Raw genomic sequence first — 15,264 nt, forward strand, 5'->3', positions numbered from 1 at the left:
TGTCTGTAGATGTGTGAGCAAGTAGATAGCAGCAGCAGTAAGAGCAATAAAGCCAGGGCAGTTCTGAAGCTGCAAAGAGAAAAGGATGAGCTCATTGCAATCTCTGATTCGTGACAAGCGTGGCGGCTGCCGCTGCTGCCTCTCGCTGTGAATCAGTAATGAAGGGGTAGGCAAGGAGGGGGCTGGGAGGAGAAGGGGGGTGAATGAGCCTCTCAGGGGAAAATGCCGTAATAAGAAGCCAATAGTGAGCGGCTGGACAGCTGAGCTCCCCCTCCCTATCTACCTTAAATCAATTCAGCTGTGAGGCTTTTGCTGTTGAATCCCAGGCTCACGGTACATGAGCTGCATCCCCTAACCATTAGAACGGTTAGAGAGAAATTCGCTTGCCAGCCAATATCATGATTTGTATTCAATCTGCTTTGGAATAACGCAAATACAGACTCAGTGCAACCTGGAGATGGGCAGGTAGGGCAGGACAACCTCATCCCTCACAGATGATGAATAGAAGAGGGGCAAGGACATCATGATGGCCTGCTGGTGAGGAGAGAGCAGCAGGCAGCTTCTGAGAAGCCATAGTCCATCTTTGCATAGCTTTTGCAGGACTGAATTAAATAATTTAAATAACGATAATTTCCAGTGCTGTGTTCTCAGAAGTCATTTCTAAATCTGGAGATGATGGGCAGAGGGGGAATGATGTCAGCACATGCATATGAATCGATGCTAGGAGTTAACTGCATTTTGTAAGGAAAATGCTATGATGTCACACCTTAAATTGCCTCACATCACTCCTGTGCAGGGAACAGTCCAGCTACCTTTGTCATCTGCCAGGTATTACTTCATTTCATAGCTCTGGATTTTAGAAAGCATGTTTTTATGCTGTTTCATTTTTGAATTGCCTAATAATAAAATGGGCTATGCAACAGAACAATATGCATTTCTGATCAGACTGAGCAGACAGTAATATTCCATACATATCTGACATACAGAAAGGTGGTAATTTAAAATACTGTGAGGAGCTCTAGGATCTAAAAAACATTGATTGCAAACACTTCTGCAAATGCATTACTTAAGATCTGAACATCATTTGTCTAACATGTCAAGAAAACCATATTTAGCTTAAATACTAATGCCAAGTGAAAATCTGTAGCATGGTGTTGTTGAATTGAAATAATGAACACACTCATGAGTAGTTAAAACAGGAAAATCATACTTAACATCATAACATCATAAGTTACTGTGAACAAGCCTAGGTAAGTACTGCAAAAAGCAGAGAAAATGAGAAAACATGAATTACTCGCATTCATTGTGCTACAGCACCACAGTGGGCTCCCAGAATTTTTTTTTAAAAACCAGGACATTATTACCAAAGGTAGCCCATCCAAACAGGTCACCTTGGATCACGGTGACACACAGAACAGGTGAGAAAACAATTAAAGCAGAACCAGCAGAAGTCACAGGTCAAATATGACAAATGATGACAATGAGGACCCAGCTATTAATCCTCTGGTGATACGGGATTTAAGACAACTAAAGTACCTGCAAATTTTGTGTAGTATTAAATAAGCTTTTAATACAGGTGGTCTTACGAAAGTTGATTTAAGTATCTCAGGTTGTGAAACATTATTTTGCAGAGGAAAATCTTCCATATGGACTAGACCACAGAACAGGGTTTTGAAGAGGTGGAAGCTACAGCATTTCTTTCTAGGCTGAGATCAGCGGTATTTACTGAGGTCCTTTTCAAGAGAAGCCATTACTCTCTTAAGAGAAAAGAAACCACAAACAACACGTTTCATTCTGGTTTAAGGTTAAAGTGAAGACTGTGATGAGAACTCTCTTATACTTTCCAAAGTCCCTATCCGTGCAATTGCAAAGATTCTGGTTTATCATCTAGTTATTATTATGTATATAGGTAAACACCACAATGCCAATCAGTTGTCCACCACAGGTTGAAGTATCAGCTTACCAGACTGTATGTTTGTACGGTGAAAGGGCTTAAAGGCTTTGTATTTTTTCTGAATTTTGAAAGTGTTTCCATCTAATTAAACCATACACTGTTAAACATGGTATTCTAGAAACATTAGGTTCTATCTTCCACATGAAAATGAAAACATCACTCAAAACATTGAAAAGGAAGAAATAAGAGCCTTATACTGCATGTATTATCCTGGGCAGAGTCACTAGTGACTTGTGGGCAAAACAAGCATGAAGACAGACAATTCAGAGCACCATCTGTACAAAAAGCCTCAAATTCTTCCTGGTATAAATCAGACTTTAATCTAATAGCTAACTCTCCTTATAGAAATTCAGGTTTGGTTCATTTTTGGTAAAATCTGGGCTTATGAAAAATGCAATTAAGTGATTATTAAATCAAGTCTTCAATTCTAGAAAGTTATAATAGGATCCAACAGCAGCTAAACTCAGACGAATTCAGGTTCTAAATATTGTGCAAATTTTTTAGGAATGAGGAAAATTAAGTACAGGATTAGCTTTCCAAAAGATATGGTCTACTACCATCATTATGATTTTTACATCAGGCCTGGACTTCTTGTTTTAAAATAAGGTCCCTAAAATCCAAAAATTCCCAAGGCTTGACAAAACCCCCTTTATTTATCAGTTGAAATCCAAGGCTCTGTGTTTTTCAGGAAATCCTTTCACGCGGTGTAACGGTGAACCCTTATTTGGATTTGCAGTTGGAAATCTTTTACACTCCCTATCATTCTTAAATACTTCTGCATCCTCACTGAAGACCGTATCTTATCTTTATCTATGTCTGACCAGGAAATGTGATTTTTGTTTCATGTAAGCTTCACTTCTCTTATCCATGCCATTCAATTACTGTCCTGCACTCTTCAGAAGAGCCTGACTGAAGTAAATTTAAAAACAAAACAAGGACCATAAGCAAGTAACTTGCACACTAAGTAGAATGTCTTAGGATAAACAGGTATTTCTTTGTGCTTTAATTTCCATGTCATACAATATCTAGTCTTTTAAGTACAGTTACATTCTGTTTCTGACCTTTCCACCCATGAAATGGCTCCGAAACAGTTTAGATCTGCTCAGATGTACACAGCTGAAGTCCAGTGAACTCAGGATAAGTGGCTAAAGGTGAAATATTCTCTAAGCAAATAAAACCATGCAGAATATGACTTCAAATTATCTGTATTTTCTGAGTTCTGCAGCAAGATACCAAGGATGTTGATGGGCATTCCTTTATAGATTTCTGTACTTTAAAACACACCAAATGAGAAGAACATAGGGAACGCTATAGAACATTAATGCATATATATTAATGCATATAACAGGTTAAAATTTAAACAGGGGAAGTTCAGATTGGATATAAGGAGGAAGTTCTTTCCTGTGAGGGTGGTGAGGCACTGGAATGGGTTGCCCAGGGAAGTTGTGAATGCTCCATCCCTGGCAGTGTTCAAGGCCAGGTTGGACAGAGCCTTGGGTGACATGGTTTAGTGTGAGGTGTCCCTGCCCATGGTAGGGGGGTTGGAATTAGATGATCTTAAGGTCCTTTCCAACCCTAACTAGCCTATGATTCTATATATGTATATATGCACAAATCTGTACATAAAAACAGAGAAAATATTTGGGAAAAACTCATGGGATTCTATGCAAAATGATGGGTTCTATCTATCATTTTATGATGGTCAAAGTAAGAGCTCTGTACTTCTTGTACTGTTTTCTATGCAGAACAATGTATGTGCCATCATGACCATTGCAGCTTCTATTTTTACTGTTTTCCCAAGAGTGCACAAAGCCTGAACACAAACATGCTAGTTTTGGGTGTTCACAGTGGTTCAGTTACCAGATATGAGTGTTCTTACTTGCATGTTTAACACGGCTTGACAATTTCCTGTAAAAAATGGCAACCTGTATAATTCTAAAATTACAACCTTTTGTGAACACTACAGATTGTTTCTGTCTTGTTCTGCTTCCTGTGCCTGCCCACATTCTCCCTGTGTGAGCAGCCCAACCTTCTGTGTCCTCCCTCTGTCCCAGTCCTTCCTGCAAAGCCCCAATTGGTCTTGTCTCCTATCCTGTGCTTTCTGTTGACAGGAATATTGAATTTTTACCATAATGGGTCACAGTACTGAAAGGTCAGTATTGAGATAAACTAAACATTTTCATAATTGATGTATCAATTGCTAATTGATAATGCTGATGTATGATAACATCTACATCAACTGTAAAAAAAAAAAAAAAAGGAAGGAACTGGATTGCCTTTAACATTTTAATAGCAAAAATTACTGACTTTGTAAAGCTAAGCAGACTCTAAAACTCAAAGAACAAAAAAGGAAGTTCTTTTTCTAGTTAATTCCTGAAAAAGGACAAGGCAAATTCTGCACCAGAACAGCTCTAAAAATCCATACGACTTAAATCATGCTCACAGTAAGAACTTCATCCCTTACCTTATCAGAAATTACTTTGTCCTTAGTATTCTTCAGGTCTAATTACAACTGTGTGATCTGGATTTAGTGAAGTTTACATCTTTATCATTGTTTGAGAAACATGATAAAACAATTAATTTCCATAGTAGATTCCATCAGCAATCTGATGGAATTGTCTGATGGAGTGTGCTGGCTGGCCTATTCTCAAATGGCTTGGAAAAGAGGGTGAATCATAAGGTGACAACATTTACAAATGCTATTAAATTGTTCAGGGTTTTAAAGACAGGGGCTTACAGTAAAGAACTGCAGAAGGACCATAAGAGACTGAATGACTGGGCAATAGTACGGTAAATGAAAGTCAATGTAGACAAATGTAAATTGATGCACATGGGGAACAATATCAATTTTACATATAAATGACAACTGAGATGACAATTCCTACTCGGGAGTGAATCCTGGAGTTGCTGTGGGCAGTTCTATGAAAATATCAGCTCAGTGCACAGCAGAGGTCAACAAAACACATCAAACAGCAGGAATAAATAGGAAAGGAATAAAGACCTAAACAGAAAATGCCATTATTCTACAGTGTATGTTCATTATGTGTTTTCATCTTTGGTATTATGCATTCCTCTGGTCCTCCTATCTCAAAAAAGAGATAACAGAGAAAGAATAGTATTTTTAGAGGGAATAAGGATCATCAGAGGCTTCCAAATGAAAAGACAAAAAACAGACTAAGATTATTAAGCCTGGAAAACAGAGTTGCTGAGGGATATGTAGACTTAGAAAGTTATGAGTGGTGTGGAGAAAGTGAAGAGGTATTAACTGCCCAAAATTCCTTCTAACACAGGAACCAGGAACCTCACACGAAACTCACATAGGTGACAGATTCAAAGCAAAACCAAAACATAATTAAGCTGAGAAAATCTCTGAGCCTACTAGTTCACATGGGTTCAAAAAGTCACCAGACAAACTCATGGAATAACAATCCATACAGAGTTATTAAATATGAGATACCACTTCTTTCTCAGAGTCTCCAAGACACAAACTGCCATTAAATTAAAAAAAAATACAAAACTATTATTGTCCTTTTTTACAGTTTTTTTCCCATGTATCCACTGTTGCCAACAAGATACTGGGGTAGATAAGCTTACAAGTCTCATCTGGAATGTTTATTTTTATGGTTTTATTTACTTCCATTACCTACTTAAGAAAAAATTCTCGCACAGAATCACAAAATTTGCTAGGTACATGAGACATACATGTACTTAAATCATTATAAAAATAATAATTCATAACAAAAAATAATAGTATCTATCAGAACTATATGTTCTGATATATACTGAAACAGCATCATCATTTTCCAACATCTAGAAATTACAAGTAGAAAATATAATGGAGAGGTGTCATCAACACATAAATGAGGCTTCAAAACTGCTAAAGAGATGAAGTCCTACAATTTAGAATCACAGAATCACAGAATAGTGAAGGGTGGAAAAGACCCTAAGATCATCCAGTTCCAACCCCCTGCCATGGGCAGGGACACCTCACACTAAACCATGCCACCCAAGGCCTCATCCAACCTGGCCTTGAACACCACCAGGGATGGAGCATTCACAGCTTCCTTGGGCAACCCATTCCAGTGCCTCACCACCCTCACAGGAAAGAACTTCCTCCTTATATCCAATCTAAACTTCCCCTGTTTAAGTTTTAACCCATTACCCCTTGTCCTATCACTACAGTCCTGCTTTTGGCCTTCTGTTCCTTTAAAGGCAGAACACATCTCCTCCCCCAAAATGCAAAGTTTGTGGTGAACATTCACCTAATAGAAATTTAATTCTATGTGTGAGGAGGAGATCACATGAGCTAAGAAGGTAACTAGTCACGACAGGATGGATTTTTAGCATGCAGATAAATGCAGGCATTTAAAAATATAAAACTGGTTATATTAAGGCTGGAAAACCAGTAGTTTGGAAGTTGAACGATTCTGGACATTTTCAGGTACAGATTTCTCTTTTTAAGAGATAATCTCCAACAAGTCACCAAGTACTGGTTTCTAGGGTAGGGGGAGCAGGTTTGAGGAAGGAATTCTTCAGCCCAGCAAAACCTACAGTCAAAGGATGTCCTCGATTTAGGAAACAGAAATATAAAAACATCTGACAGCCTCTTTAAAACTGAATTTCTGGTCCACTGCCTAATGGAGAAGACCTTGAAAACAGAACAGCTGGTTCTGATCTCTAGCAGCAGAGAGTTAGAATCCTCTTCTCTACCAGAAGCTTCAGCTCTTACCCTGAGATCAACCACATAAAGAAGCTATAAAAAAATGGTACAAAGGACATCTATTTTGCCTTAGATTCTAATATGGACACTGTTTTATCCTGAAATGAGCCTTTTGAAGATTTAATGCACTTAAGAGTAGACTAAACCAGATCACCTGCAATCCAAACCAGTTTAGGCTGGAAAGGAACCCTTGTATGTCACCTCAACCAATCTCTGGCTTACAGCAGTGCTGATTTAAAAACCAGTTCAGGCTCCTCAAGCCATTGCAAATGCACAGGAAGAGCAGAGAGAGAATGAAATAGCTGTTTTATTTCTTGGACACAAGGCCCATTTCATGCCAAACTGGAAGGCAATTCACATTTTTTAATTATCTGCATTGACAATATGCCAGTTTTACCTAAAATAAGCACCTGTCCGGTTTTCACTGACTTCCTCAGAAGTTTAGCCAGAACGACTATACAAAATTTCAGTAAGATACACAAGAATGTGGTTGCTCACCTTAACTGTTCCTCATATCGCTTCCTTTCATCTGACTGATAAAATATATTTCATTACTTGCTTGGCCTTTTTCCTTGTGTTTTTTAAAAGACTGTGCTACTTTTTAAACTCTAATGCCCCAGGCTAAATTGTGGCAAGTGATAATTTCAGAAGCAGGCGATAAAGGGAGGCATAATCACAAGGGATGTCACACTGGTTACTTCAATTTACACTGCAAGGCGCACAGCTCCCTGAAGGAATAGCTATAACTTACCCATGAAAAGCAGGATCTAAGATGCACAAAAATGGATGACTGCTCTGGCTATCTTTGGATAAGTCCACTTCTCACGAGCATAAATTTTTGAGCTATGCCTTTTACACACAACAAAATTATAGGTTTGATTTTAAAGTTATGGGTTGGTGCAAGTGGCAGTTCAAGAGATGGACAAAATCCAAGACAGGGAATGTCAGATGTCTACCCAGATACGTCTTCAAAGTGAAAAAAAAAAAAAACCCACAATGTTTGTTGGTTTTCAGTGTAATGAAACACTGTTATGTTCATTAAGAAGTGAAATGTAAATGTATACAGAAGTACAGCATGATTCTATTAAAAATGTGTGCTTTTACACAAATCCACCTCTAACGTGGTGAAATAGTATTTGTAGAACCCTCTGGTTAGTCATGAATACTATTTCATACAAATGCAAGAGAACAATACAATCCTCAATTATGAGATAAAGTAGATTTTCTAGAATAAGGAAACACAACATCAATACAGAAAACATAGTGTGACCTCTCTTAAAGTCATTCACTTCTAATAAGATTAATACAGATGCAGAAGGAAACTACTAAGACGCTCTAGAGTTCAAAAGTACTAAGAATATTGGTTTATTTAGTAAACAATGAGTGGTACCTGTAAATACTTCAAGGTGATAAACATTAGTGTGAATGTCATTGGAAGGGGACTATCTCAGAGAAAGCACAATGTAGACGTCAGAGTAGATAAGTGTAAAATGATCAGTAATAAACTTAAGCTGGAATAAGGGATATGGCCTTCCACCAGCAATACTGCTGCTGTTACAGGTTTATGAAATGGATGCCATGTCACATAATGGTATAATATAGCAAAGAAACATTCCTTTGGCCCAGGAGGTCCTTTTCAGTTCAGATACAGAATGATATAAAGATAACAAAACCCCAAGGTAATTCTTGAACTATATTTTTTTTTTAATCTAGGAAGCCTACTGCCATTGTAACTGGCATGCTTCTCCCTAATCTGTTGGGCACAGACTGACAAACAGCAAGGAGATTGAAAGGTAGCAACAGAAATAACCAAGAAATACAACTGCCTTGTTTGTGTTACAGTTATCACTTGATAGCGTGCAGTGAGGAGAAGTGTTAAGAACTCCAGAGCACTAGTAGAAATGCTGCTCACATCCGCCTAAGTTTAAGGAATGATATATAAAAGAACTGGGTTTAAGATTGTATATGTACTGAAGTGAATCTTTGTAACATAATAATGCACTGGATGGGAAACACAAGCAGTAACAAATACATTATTGTTTCTCACTATTGTATGCCCATTTCAATTTGAATATTATACATCTCTGTCATCAAAACTATGGCCTTCCTCTTGCATTAAGCAACATGTTTTTAACAGGCACCCAGGATAAAGCTCAACAGCCTAAATGCTGACCTTAAGTATTCTTATGAATCACACTCTATGAATAGATAAACTCTCAAAAAGTAAGTTTGGATACGGACCTATGTTAAAAGCCTGTGGTTCATTCTTGCATTTCCAGTTAACAAGTACTATTCCCTACCTTTTCAGTAGTTAGTAACTACAACAGCAGTTAACTTAAATCCTGATTTCTCCACATTCACATATTTTAGTACCTGTTTATCTTGTTAATTCTAAAATAAAGCATGCATTCAGCTGGTTTTGAAATATTAAAACATGAAAGAAAGCTTAGTAGTGATATGTTTTCTTAGCGTATGTGAAGATTTTAATGTTTACTTTGTAATTTCCAAGAAACTAATTAGTTGATGACAAAGGGGTCAGAAAGTACGCTGGCACTGGAATGGACATTTCCCCTCTTACTCTCAATTAATGATCTTAACTCAGATTTTAAAAATTAAAGTATCATTGTTGTTTGTTGAGTTGTTCTAAACAACTGTTCTAACCACAGTTTTCTACACTGCTTTTTTCAGCACTGGGGCTCTTTTCACACCATAGAGCTTGACTGTATTTTCTGGTGGTCAGAAAATGAAAGGTGAGGGATTTGAATTTTCTATCAGCTCAGCTTACTAAATGTTAATTAAAGCGCAGTCTCTGCATGACATAACTGATTAATGTCAAACCGTAAAATACTGCCACCAGCTGGAGAGACTGACGGACGAGAATACTGTTGAGTACATGAAAAGCAGCGATACGCATTAGAAAGCATTGCATTTGGATGCTACAGAAAAGAAGACTCTGTTTTTTCTTCAAAAAGAAATCAGATTAATGTCCTATTACAAAATACGGCCTCCACAGCTAAAGAGCTTTCATCCTCTAGCCGTTCCTTGCTACAGTCATTTTCAGAATGTGGGAGAAGGAAAGGGAAAGGATTCCCCTCGCGTCTTAAATACACGTTTATTTTCCAAAGATTACTGCATCAAGATGTCTCAGGTAATTGGCCACAGTAGTACTGTCATTTCAAAACTAACAAGCATTCACTTTGAATACTAGCAGCTGCTTGTACCAGTGAGAAACAGCACTGAGTACAAAACAGTTAAAGATAAAAGCTTCTATTCTAGTGTTACTTAATGAGGGATTGAGAGGCACACACTTCACAAGGAAGTGAGGAAAATGACATTTACACAATAAAGACTCTGATACTCCACTGATGAAGGATTCCCTCATCCAAATTAAAAATAATCCAAAAGATTATGGATGAGAAAATAATCATTCTCTTTTAATGAAGAACAAATCCTTAGGAGTTGCTTTCATTTGCTTCAGAATTGGAGAAACAAGACCTCAGTTTTTAAAGTGGTTTCTCTGCAGCATGCACATTATGTTTCCATAACTTAAAAAGACTGGTATGCTAAACCACTTTGTTTCTAATGTTTAGGAGAGATTATGAACACATCTGCATAGAAAAAAAAAAAAATTACTTCAGGTCTCAGAGTAGAAAATTATTTTCTTCCCTAAGAGAACAGCAATTCCTGCTGAAAGCAAGTCATAATGCTATATAGCTAATGCTATATAATCACCAGCTCCATCTTGTTACTACTATGGAACTATGCTCTTCGGTATTTCTGACTTGGAACCTTATCCTACTTACCTGTATCTTCTTTGTACTTGTTTTTGGCTGCAACACAGAAGTATTATTCCAGGATAACACCTCCCTTACCATCAAGAGCCTACCACTGCCAGAACAAGCAGATACAGCATACTGCATGTATATATATACACATATTTAAGAACCGCTATTAGCAGTATTAAAACCAATACTTAAAGCTCTTAAATTTAGAAATCATTTATAAAAAGACTGACAAAATACTTCCTTAAATCTTCCTCTTCTTGAACAGCCAAAAAGAAATGTTCAATTGGATAAGCATCATGTTATGATGTTATGTTGTGGAATATATATAAATTGAAAAGACTGAGCACTTTTTGGTAAAAGAAATTGGGCTTATTATTAAACACATACAAAAAAAAAACCAGCTTGACTTGAAGTATGACTTCCGTGAATTAAAGATTTTAGTCCTTTTCAAGGTTATCACACTTTTAAACAACTGTTCTACTGCTAACCTCTGTTCAGCTGCTCCCACTACCAGCAGCAGGAAATGTAAGGAAAACAGACCACTGGGTGTATACCCGTAGTCTCAAAACTATCCTTTATAACTGAACTGAGCTAAGTTCTCGTTTCCTAAAAACCTTGCCAGCTATTTTCAGCTCAGTGCTTCATTTTTAAGATCCATAAACTGGTATCTCTACCTCTTTTCAGAACCAATTCCTATTACTATGGCAATACACCTGTTGGGTGCTGCTTGTATGCTTGCTTTCACTTCTTCACTATCTATCATACCATAGCCTACTAGATTTCCCGTTATCCACATGGGCCTTAAAAAAAATACAAAAAATAAATAAAAAAAAAAAAAAGAAAGAAAAAATATAAGGAAAAAAACCCCAAACAAACAAATAGAGAAAAGAATAAAATTAACAAGCCTCCATAGCTGCAAATAAAATATGAAACAGGAAGAGAAAAGCACACGCTTCTCTCCCCTCCTTTTTACAAATTTAGATTTGTGTAGGAGCACTTCCTTGGAAATGTACATTAAACAAATTCCCTGTTTATAGGCAATTTCATTTAATACATACACTCATGTAGAAAGTCACACCACCATTTAACAGATTTAACTATAACAGTGTAAAACACAATTTATTTTAGACTTTTTCTTACTATAAAGCTACATACTATCTCTTATCTACACTGCAGTACAATACCACCGTGACCCTACCTCAAGTGAAAATGTATGTTTGGAAATCTCCAATTGCTCTGCTCAGGGCAGCAGCATATACATCTTCCTGGTGTTGAGCACTTTTGCTGTAGGACTTCATGCCGCAGAAGTTGAATCCCTGAGAATTACTCTTCACTGAATAACTCAACTAGTAGCTGCTTGCCCTTTCTAGGTAAATGATACATCTTGCCTCTGGGTGAAGATCAGAGGGGTAGTCTCCAAGACGGATTTTGCAGCAGGCATCTGCTACTGACCTCCAAACCAAGACAGTAAGGGCAACGAAGTAATATTCAGGTCACTTAAGCAAGCTTTGGGTCAACAGAACCTGGTTCTTATGGGTCACTTCAACTACCCAGATGTTTGTTGGCAGAACAACACAGCAGCTCACATGTCATCAGTCAGATTCCTGGAATATGTAGAGGGCTGTTTCCTCATGCAAATATTAGATGTGCCAACCAGGAATGAGACACTGCTGGACTGGCTATTCACAAACCAAGAAAACCTGCTTTGTAGTATCTCAGTGATAGCCTTGGCTGCAGTGATCACAATATTGTGGAGTTTGGGATCCTGCAGAGAATGCTGAAAGTTAGGACTAAGAAAAAGGTTTTAGATTTCAGAAGAACAAACTTCAGCTTGCTCACAGCTCAACTGTGAGGGATTCTGTGGGAAGCTTTTATGGAGGATAAAGGAGCTAATGAGTGTTTGGAGTTTTCCAAGAACACTCTCCTGGAAGCAAATGAACAGTCATCCCCTTTAAAGGTAAGGGAACCAGGCAGAGGAAGAGGGCCTTGTGGCTTAAATGGGAGCTTCTGAGTCTGCTCAAAACCAAAAGAGAAGCGTATCAAAGATGGAAAAGTGGACAAATATCCGTTGAGAACTACAAGGGCATTGCCAGGGCATGCAAAGATAGTTAGAAAAGCAAAAGTACATCTCCAACTGAAATTGGCCAGAGATGTCAAAATATACAAGAAAGATTTCTTCAGGTATTTATACAAGCAGAAGCAGAAGGAAAATACTGGCTAGCTCTTAAGCAGGAGAGGTGAATTAGTCACCAACAATGCTGAAAAAGCAGAGGTTCGCACCACTTTCTTCACCTCTGTCCATACCAGCACTGTTAAGCCCCAGGCTTTGGGAACAAGAATCCAGGCTCATACAAACACAGACCCACCATCAGTGAAGGAAGAGCTGGTACATGCACAATTACAGGAACTTGACCCCTACAGATCTATGGGCCCTGTCATTATCCACCTGAGAGTGTTAAGAGAGTTAGCTGATGTCACTGTGAAGCCGCTTTCCATAATCTCTGAGAAGCGTGGAGATGAGGGAATGTCCCAGAAGACTAGAAGGCGGGTAACATCACCCCTATAATAAGGGGTGATCACATCTATAAGAAGGGCTTAAAGGAGTACCCAGAAAATTACAGGCCCATCATTCTTACTTCATACCCCTAGAAAGCTATGGAACAAATCCTCCTGGGTGCTATTGCAAGTCAAATGAAGCACACGACTGGAAAAAGACAGCAAGGATTCACCAAGAGCAGATTGTGCTTGACAAACCTTCTATGATAAGGTAACCTGCTTGGTTGAAGTGGGGCAAATGGTGGGCATTGTCTACCTGGATTTCTTCAAGGCCTTTGATAAAATTCCCCACAGCCTCTTCCTAGAGGAACTGACACATTACGGTCTAGGCAAATGGTCCATGCAGCGGGTGGGAAACTGGCTGACCGGCTGCAGCCAGAGGTTGGTAGTGAATAGTTCCTTTTTAAACTGGTGATCTGTCACAAGTGGGGTCTCCCAGGGATGGACAGTGGGCCAAATGATGTTCAGTGTGATCTGGATGATGGGATCAAGTGTACCCTGATGAAGTCTGCTGATGATACCGAACTCTAAACCGTGGACACTTCAGAAGGGAGAGCCACTCCGCAGGATGACCTGGATAGGCTTGAAGAGTGGGCTAACAAGAACCTTATGAAGTTACAAGGACAAGTGTAAGGTCTTGCACCTGGGAAAACATAATCCAAGGGTGCAGCGCAAGCTGGGATCTACTTGACTGGGGAGCAGCTCCATGGGAAGGCACCTGGGGGTCCTGATGTACAGCAAGCTGAACATGAGTGAACAGTGTGCTGCTGACACAAAGAAAGCCAACAGGATGCTGGGTTGTACCAACAAGGGCATCACCAGCAGAGATGAATATGTCATTATCCCACTCTACTCAGCACTGGTCAGGCCATACCTGGAATACTGTGTTCGCTTTGGATCCTCGTTATACAAAAATTTTGGACAGGCTGGAGACGGTCCAGAGAATGGCCACAAAGATGATCGAAGGACTGGGAAGACTGCTGTATGAGGAAAGGCTGAGAGAACTGGCGTTGTTTAGCCTCAAATAAAGAAGGCTCAGGGAGACCTTATCACCATATTCCAGTATTTAAACGGTGGCTACAAAGATGATGGAGCCTCCCTTTTTACATGGGGTCACATGGAAAAGACAAGGGGTAATGGGTACAAGTTACTCCTGGTGAGATTCTGATTGAACACAAGAGGATATTTTTTCACAATGAGAACAATCAGCCAATTGAATAATCTCCCCAAGGAAGTGGTGGACTTCCCAATGCTGGACAATTTTACAATTCAGCCAGACAGGGTCTGCTGGGCTTTTTTCCTCAAGAAAGGTTAGACCAGATGATTCTTGAGGTTCCCTTTCCAAGCTGGTATTCTATGATAAGGAAGACACTGAAGATTACTAAGTTAATTTCACTAAGGAAGACTAGCAACAGCAAAATTATATTAGTCGATATCCATGTTATGGAGTTGTTGTGTTAGGAGTGACAAGCTGTTCTACTCTGAGCTTTAGCCTATGGGAATATCATTTGAATTCAATGTGGCATTTCAAATGCCATGAGCCTGTATGCAGACTGGATTCGAACTAGAACCAACTTGTAAAGGTCAACTAAGTTAACTTTCAGCTATCTCACTGGCATCAAAAGGACCAATGCTTTACTTACAGGTTTACTTGTTTTGGTAAATTCTGTGTCCAAGACAAAGACAGAATTTCTCCATATTATAAAATACTTCCATTCCTCTTTTGACATTACAAATACATTTGATATCAAAGAATACTCAATTACATTTCTTGAAGATTTATATGCAAGAGCCCAGCCACAAAATAAAATTGTTTTCTAAATAGTAATTACATGAGACACTTAAATCTTCAGACTGTATTCTTTGTTCCAGGAAATTTATGACATGATTAAGTTTGAAAAAACAGATCTACCGTAAGAACAATTTTGAAGACATCTCTACCCAAATGGGTATTTCTTTTCTGTTCCCTCCTCCAGAAGTTCCACTATTATTGTTTCCTTAGACATGACACTTTAAGTTAAGAAAATTTTCCATACAGTTTAATAAAATAAATAAATAACCCTTCTAATCAATGACTTACCTTTAAGAGAGCCAAGGCTACATGGAAGATTATGTTCATACCCTGAAAATAAGAAGAACAATACTTCAATCAGTCCCAGTATACAAATCTCTCTTCCCTATTACTCATCATCATGTGGCATCACATCTAAATGCTGCAGATCTTTAGAGAATAATTCCTTTTCCCCTGC

General features: G+C 38.5%; 1 protein-coding gene across 1 annotated transcript in view; it reads right to left on the minus strand.

The window, feature by feature from the left end:
* RABGAP1L (RAB GTPase activating protein 1 like) overlaps window positions 1-15,264 on the minus strand; it is a gene marked incomplete at its 5' end in the record, with an annotated part of 248,601 nt that overhangs the window by 68,361 nt on the left and 164,976 nt on the right. The window contains one exon of the mRNA XM_080623938.1: window positions 15,096-15,137. Coding sequence (XP_080480064.1) covers window positions 15,096-15,137 — 42 coding nt within the window. The remainder of the gene's footprint in view (window positions 1-15,095; window positions 15,138-15,264) is intronic.

The sequence above is a fragment of the Psittacula echo genome, assembly GCF_963264785.1.
Source record: "Psittacula echo genome assembly, chromosome: 7".
In the NCBI taxonomy this organism is placed as follows: Eukaryota; Metazoa; Chordata; class Aves; order Psittaciformes; family Psittacidae; genus Psittacula; species Psittacula echo.